Here is a 7,631-nt window from a genome sequence, read left to right on the forward strand (position 1 = left end):
ATGGTAAGTGCAGGCATCCAAATACTTATTTTTAAATGATCAAAATGCTATGTCGCGTTACAGGCAGCACGTAACTGTCCGAGGTGCTGAACCTAAGCCTCCAAAGCTTTAGAGCCACGACTACAGATTCATCTTAAACTCAAAAACAATAGTGTTGAAGGGGAAACAGACTAATATCTACCATCAAGGAGGCAGCAGATCTAAGAAACCATGCTAGGCTTTCATTGTTCTCTCATTACTCTGTTTTCTTCTATACTTGAAAAAATGCAAAATCTATCATTTAGGTTACAATCAGACTGTTAACCAACAAGGAAAATCTAATAGGAGGTGATACTCTATCTCCTCATTTTAATGAAAGAATCCCTTTTTTAAAAGAAGCTTACATTTTAATTTAAAGATCTGGCTTCTGTTGCCTTACAACTAGTTTCAGCTGTGTGTCTGAGAATTGTTTTCATTTCCACTGATGAGTTAAAGCAATTAAAGCAATGAGTTAAAGATTTTACCCTTTTGGAAGATGAACAGGCAGGTAGAAAGGAAAGAAGGAAGGAAGAGAAGAAAGGCAGGAAGGAAGAAGGAGGGAGAGAAGGAAGAAAGGAAGAAAAGAAAGGGAAGGGGAAATGAAGGGAAGAAAGAAGAGAGGAAAGGAAAGAAGGAAGAAAAAAGGAAGGAAAGGAATAAGGAAGGAAGGATATTTTATTTTTCAAGCTACGTAAGCTTTTGTGTCTTCAGAATAAAAGAAAGACAGAACCCATCAGTTGCATTAATTTAATACTCTAATTATGAATTTATTTTAGTTTTGTGAACTTGTCTTGCCATGTATTCCTAGTAGAGAGTAAGGCAGCCATTATGGCCTATGCTATGAAAGCATATTGGCAGCAGTAAGCATAACTATATCCTGGATCTATAGGATAAAATGTGAAAAAAAAGTCCTTTTGCAAGAGCCATGTTCACTCATACTCGGAGCCAGCATCATTCAGGCTTACTTGGTTCTTTTACAGCCTTCAGGTCAGAGTTCTCTCTCACCTATTAAAGAAAGAAAACAAAAAAAAACAATAAAAATCTCACTGATGAAATTATAAATCAAACTAAAAATGATACCCCCTCCCAAAAAAAGGATTTTCCCTCAAGGGCTTTTCTCTCATTTTTTAAAAGACTAAAATCAGTCACAATTATTTTTTGCAATGAGACTGTCATCTTTGTCTGAAAAGATAAAGAAGAGCAACCTTAACCCTATCTTTCAGCTCAGCTATATATGTGGAAAATAATGAGTTTCCACAGAGACAATTAGCATCATGGCCCCCTTTTCTTGTGTTTTGTGGATCATTTCTGGGTATGCCTTGAGACACTTGAGTTTGGGTTGTGTCTGCAGGTTTTGAACCCAGTACTTTGGCCAGGCCAGTTTGGCAAAGTCTACCAGCCCCAATGAGTGTTTCTGGTGCCCTTTGACATAGGAAGCAAAACTCACCTCAGAATGAGGGAGATATTTGCTTATTACATATAGAGCATCTTCTGATAGAGAGTGAACCAAAGCAGTCCTGTTGACTTTTTTGTTTATTTTGACAAAAAACAAGATGATGAAAAGTAATAGAAGTGGCATATCCACCCTCTTACAAAACTCGAGCTGTTTTAGTCATGTATTTTCTTTTAAAGGTGTAAGATAGGCCTACCTCTCCTAACATGAATGTTCATCTTGTGGTATTTCATTTTAAAATCATTTTCTGATTGGAAAAAAATGGGAAAGAGACATAATGTCAGAAGTTGTCCAATTGTCACCTTGGGTCCATAGGTCCTCATTCCCCCAGTCCTTCTGCCTCTTCTGAAAATGCCCAGGCAAATGTAAGCTCCATTTGTGTAGGCCGATGAAATGGACGCAGAGCTGTTTCCAGCCTGGAAATGCGGCTGCCAATTTGGATCCGGTGTGAGTTAAAGCGTCTAAGTTATAAACCTCTCAAAAATGGGATTTATAAAAGGGAGTGAGCATGAACCCAGCCTCCACTGATCCAGCTTTGCCAAGGATTACTTTAATACGAAAAGCATACTCTCTCGCTTTATAGAAAGAGATTACTTCGTTGTCCAACAAACAACAAATGCTGGGTTTATTTTGTTTTATTTAAAAAAAAACTTTTAGGTTTTTTTGTTGCTTTGCTGATAAGGCACAATCTGTGATTCATGGGGCAATTCTAAAATTAAGCGTTGTGTTTGTGTTTGTGTGTGTATATGTGTGCGTGTGTGAGTGTGTACATGCATGTGTATGTGTGTGTGTGTGTGCTCACACACCAGGTGCACAAAAGTAAAGGAAGGTGGAGTTTAGCCTTGTTTTCCCAGCAAGGTTTGCCTAGGAGTCTTGTCAATCTCCCTTAACTGTTTCTCTACTGTTACGGATTGTGAGAGACCAAAAACGAGATAGGAAAGAAAAAGAATACAGTGTGTTGAAATAATGTCAGGAAGAAAATACAGAGAGGGATGCCAATAGGAAAAAAGAAGAGACTTAAAAACACACCCTTGAGAAAAAATATTGGTAGTTGAAAAAAGGGAAAAATCACTCCAAAATTTCTCAAAGACCAGAAAGATTAGTTTTAATAATAATAGAAACCATGACAAAATGTTCAACAGAAGGCAAGGCAGAACTAGGCAAAGACCTGAGTGACAATTTGGTTCATTCTGCCTTTGCAGGAAGGATTGCCTGCCTGCCAAAGAGAGAACCTGCCAAGCTGAGAGTGAGATGAGGGGACACTGAGAGATGGGAAGAAGTGCAGACTCCCCTGTCTCAGGCAGGCTAGAGCTGGACAGAGTTCGGTACATTTCAAAACGGACTTCTGCTGCACCTGCATCATATTTATGTATTATTGTTAGTATTTTTATAATTATATCGTAGACATTCACTTATAAGTTGTTGAAGGATATAGGGAGGTGGAGGAAGGGGCAGGTAGAGTAGCATCTGAGGCTATCATTCACAGTCCCCAGATGGGAAATCTGTTCTGTTATTCTAAATTTCAGGAATGCATTGAAGACTTGGATGTTAGTGAAAAGGAATCCACATGCTCCCATAAACTACAGACACCCAACAAAAATGAAATGGCCAGAGTGATTTCTTGCACTTACGCTAACCCTGGTCTTGCTGTCATCAGTGTTACTGCTGTTTCATGATTTGGGGTTCCTTGTTGCATTTCCTCTCACCTACCCAGGCAAGCAGGTGCACAGATGGCACATGAAATAGAAAAGGAGACAGTTGGACAGATAGAGACTGAGACATAGGGTGTAGGAAAGAAGATATAAAGGAAGGGAGGAAAAATAAAGGAAAGAAAGAAAGAAAGAAAGAAAGAAAGAAAGAAAGAAAGAAGGAAGGAAGGAAGGAAGGAAGGAAGGGAGGGAGGGAGGGAGGAAGAAAGAAAGGGAGGAAGAAAAAAGAGAGAGAGGAAAAAGAAAGAAAGAAAGAAAGAAAGAAAGAAAGAAAGAAAGAAAGAAAGGAAGGAAGGAAGGAAGGAAGAAAAGAAGAGGAAAGAAAGAAAAAAAGAAAGAAAGAAGGGAGGGAGGGAAGGAAGGAAGGAAGGAAGGAAGGAAGGAAGGAAGGAAGGAAGGAAGGAAGGAAGGAAAGAGAGGGGGAGGGAAAGAGAGAGGAAAGAAGGAAGGAAGGGAAAAATGAAAAAAGAAAGAGAGAATGGAAAGAGAGATAAAGAAAGAGAGAAAAAGAGGGAGAGAGAGAAGAGAGCAAGATTTTTAAAATCTAAGCACCCCCACCTCAAAAATACACACACACACACACACACACACACACACACAAGCACATTTTAAATAAACTGCAATATTAAGAGCTATGAAAGTTACAGCTATAGACAAGGGGTTAAGCCCAAACCTGACATGTACCTAGCTCCATGGATTGCCTGTGAATCAGAAGCAGCTCCAGGAGAAAGGTACCTACTGTAGTATGTGAAATGCTGGTACAGATTTTTTTTCTATCAGTCTAACCTTCTGTGTTGATACATGAATGCTGGTACCCACTTACAGGGATGCCAGATGATCAGTGCAGAATGAAGGTCCCAAGAGAAAGGATCACATGTTTTTCTCTGCCCTGTGACGTCACTAGCAGATGGCATGGGTACCAGCTCTGGCAGTTGGCATCAATGTCACTTTTTAGAGATCAATGAGATAGTGCAGAGATCCATACCCAGATCTAGAGACTCCAGGAGACGATGCGACATTCGGACTGAAAAGATTTGGAAGACAAAAAAATGAACACTGATTATTGAATGACATTAAAACCTAAGGTAATAGAAATAAAGATCTATTTCCATGGAGGCTGGCTTTGCATGCAAGTATTTAAAGATACAGTGTCATTGTCTTGTATTAGATAGATGCTTATGATTACCTAGAACTTGGTATTTCATTCTCATGATGTAATTCTTGCATACTTTCACTGCTATTATGTAACATTGTAAGTGTGTGGACATTACTAGGAGTTACTGTGTGTATGTGTGTGTATGTGTATGTGTATGTGTGTGTTGAGGGGAGGGGTCCGGGAGGGGGGTGGGAAGGAAAGGTTGTTCCTTTCAAAAGTCCCTGCTTGTATATCTGCTTGTTTGAAGACTCAAAATGTTTTCCTGCTCCCCCAAAAGAAAACAAAAACTAAACCAAAAAAATAGAGAAAACAAATTCTTTTCTCCTTTTTCAATCTGGATTCTGAACACACGTGCACAATTGCCGTCTGACTCCTTAGCCCATCGCTGTCAGATATTAGCTGGAGGGAGACTTCGGAGGCTAGTAGAACAAAAACCCTGAGAGACTGTTTTTGGTTGTGGTTTTGTTTTGGTGTTGTCCAGGATGCTTTGAAAGCAGAAAAAAGGAAAAACTACAGCCCCAACATTTTTTAAAATGCGAAACCAGTTAAACTCTTTCCTTTTAGAAAAAACAATTAAAGGACAATTTTATTTCCTATTATCATAGAGTCCATTTCAGGTGAACCCATTTCTTTATTTTTTGTAGCAGGAAAAGGGTAACTTTTTTGTGTATTTCTTACCTGATCAGAAGGAATGTGTTGTTTTAAATTGTCTTGAATGGAACCATTGCCCTGTGAAGCCTTGCATTCCAGCAGTAATTTGTCCAAATCTAGAGTTGTATAATTTAGCAGATAAAGTTAAAGGGTGGAGTGATGGAAACCCAGCATTTTCCTTTCAAAATAGCAGCAACAACCTGGTACCTCTTTGCATTTTCACACCCAGGGGAATTAGATTAATGAAATTCTTCATTGCTATATCATGTTTTGCATTTGCTGGGATTCCACAATCAAATTTGTGGGGCTAAAAGCTGGTTTAAAATGAAAGCTAAGTGAATAAGGGAGGAGAGGAGTGGGGAGCAATATTTGGTTTGGTTTTGTTTACTCACTGTTTTACTCCTTACTTGGGATAAATTGGTGTTATGTTAACCTGAGCTATTGCATGGATCAGTGTTCCCATCATTTTGGTGTGCTCAAACTCAAATTTCTTTCAAATGAAGAAAAAGTATTCATTAAGTCAGTGTTATATTTTTTAAAACAGCCATTTCCGTGCATTTATATAATCTGATAATTAAGCAAATGCTTGTATGTAAGTAGGAAGTGAAAACACTTTAAATATTGTGCTGGCATTTTTTCAGGTCATTTAAGCTTGTAGAGAGAGCCATGCTAACGCTCCCATTTGATGAGTCTGTTGTAATGGCAGAGCCCCAGATGTGCAGAAAGTTTTCCAGAGAAACTGAGGACCAAAAGCAAACTAAGAAACCAGAAAGCTTTTCAAAGCAGATTGTGCTCCGAGGGAAACACATCAAAAGGGGCCCTGGAGAAGAAACAGAAAAAGAAGAAGAGGAAGATGACAGAGAAGAGGAAGATGAGAATGGCTTGCCTAGAAGGAGAGGCTTGAGGAAAAAAAAGACCACCAAGATCAGAGTGGAAAGGGTCAAGTTCAGGAGGCAGGAAGCCAATGCCAGAGAAAGAAACCGGATGCATGGCCTCAATGATGCCTTGGACAATTTAAGGAAAGTGGTCCCCTGCTATTCTAAAACACAGAAACTGTCTAAAATTGAAACTTTACGCCTGGCCAAAAACTACATTTGGGCCCTTTCAGAGATTTTGCGAATTGGCAAGAGGCCGGACCTGCTCACATTCGTCCAGAACTTGTGCAAGGGACTCTCCCAGCCAACGACAAACTTGGTGGCAGGCTGCCTACAGCTCAATGCCAGGAGTTTCCTGATGGGTCAGGGTGGTGAGACTACCCACCACACAAGGTCACCCTACTCCAGTTTCTACCCACCCTACCACAGCCCTGAGCTCAGCACACCCCCAGGCCATGGAACTCTAGAGAATGCCAAGTCTATGAAGCCCTACAATTACTGCACTGCTTACGAGTCCTTCTATGAGAGCACATCCCCGGAGTGTGCCAGCCCTCAGTTTGAAGGTCCCCTAAGTCCTCCCCCAATTAACTATAATGGGATATTTTCCCTGAAGCAAGAAGAAGCCTTGGACTATGGCAAAAATTACCATTATGGCATGCATTACTGTGCTGGGCCACCCAGGGGTCCCCTTGGGCAGGGTTCCATGTTTCGGTTGCCCACAGACAGCCACTTCCCTTACGACTTACATCTGCGCGGCCAATCTCTCACCATGCAAGATGAATTAAATGCAGTTTTTCATAATTAATGAGGAAAATGAAAATAAACAGTGGTCATTCACCTCCCCCTTCTCATTAAGACAAAGCAGATGCTTGGGCCCTGTGAAACTGGCACAACTCAGTTGACGGTGTTCCCTAGTTTTGAAAGTGTGGTTTCAAATATTGTGAAATTTTCTATGTAATAATAAATCTCTTTTCTTATGAGGACTTCTTTTCTTTTTCTTTTTCTTTTTTCTTTTGATTTTTTTTTGTCTGTAAAGCACTGTGATTTTGTTTCTACTAGATGTCTGGGGGTTTGGGGGTTTTGACCATTTGTTTTTCGTTTTAAATTCACTGAATTTGTTTGAACACTATGTCTGGACAAATACTGTGGAATAAATACCTGCACACAGTCGACCTTGATGTCTATTTCGATTGTACAGTAATTATACAAATGCATGTTATTAAAAGTGGATAAATAAAATCATGTATTTACAGTTATTAGGAATTACACATGCTATAACTTGAAGAATCAGATTTTTCTTTTTAGATCCAGTATGTCACTAAGCTGACAATGAGACTGGAAGATGTAACCGAGGAGGAAGAGGAGGGTGAAAAACAAGTCTTTTTAAACTGTGCAATTTCCTTTTCTTAGAAGGGAAAAACCACTGCCGGACTCTGAAATCATTTATTCTTCTTAAAATATTTGCAAATGGGACAGCAAGACATCTGAACAGGCAGGCGGTGGCAGGATTTTTTCGTCAGGCATCTCCGCCATCCAAAATGCTCAGCCCGGGCTTGCTTTGTGTTTTCCAGCCTTCCCAAGGACAGCGTGTCATCTGGAGCCATGTGTCAACTGTGTTTTCCCACTTCATATTTTGAAAGCATTTAAACGGAAATGTTCCACCTTTTGGTAAAGCACACCTATTAGCTGTGATATTTTGCAGAGCATTTGTGATTTCAGGGAGCCCAGCTGCTGCTTTCTCTTTCTCCTCACAGAGACGCTCCTAATAC

The 7,631-nt window shown here is 39.9% G+C and overlaps 1 protein-coding gene across 1 annotated transcript; it reads left to right on the top strand.

Moving 5' to 3' along the window:
• The first annotated feature begins 4,079 nt into the window (after nucleotides 1-4,079).
• Nucleotides 4,080-7,118, top strand: NEUROD6 (neuronal differentiation 6). The gene is made up of 2 exons (XM_036738874.1): nucleotides 4,080-4,265; nucleotides 5,629-7,118. The coding sequence occupies exon 2, from the start codon at nucleotides 5,654-5,656 to the stop codon at nucleotides 6,665-6,667; it is 1,014 nt and encodes a 337-aa protein (XP_036594769.1). The 5' UTR covers nucleotides 4,080-4,265; nucleotides 5,629-5,653; the 3' UTR covers nucleotides 6,668-7,118.
• The last annotated feature ends 513 nt before the right edge of the window (nucleotides 7,119-7,631 follow it).

This window comes from Trichosurus vulpecula, chromosome 9, assembly GCF_011100635.1.
Source record: "Trichosurus vulpecula isolate mTriVul1 chromosome 9, mTriVul1.pri, whole genome shotgun sequence".
Taxonomy (NCBI): Eukaryota; Metazoa; Chordata; class Mammalia; order Diprotodontia; family Phalangeridae; genus Trichosurus; species Trichosurus vulpecula.

Excerpts from the sequence above, each read along its gene's own strand:
- NEUROD6 (XM_036738874.1), top strand. The coding sequence starts at position 5,654 with ATGCTAACGCTCCCATTTGATGAGTCTGTTGTAATGGCAGAGCCCCAG.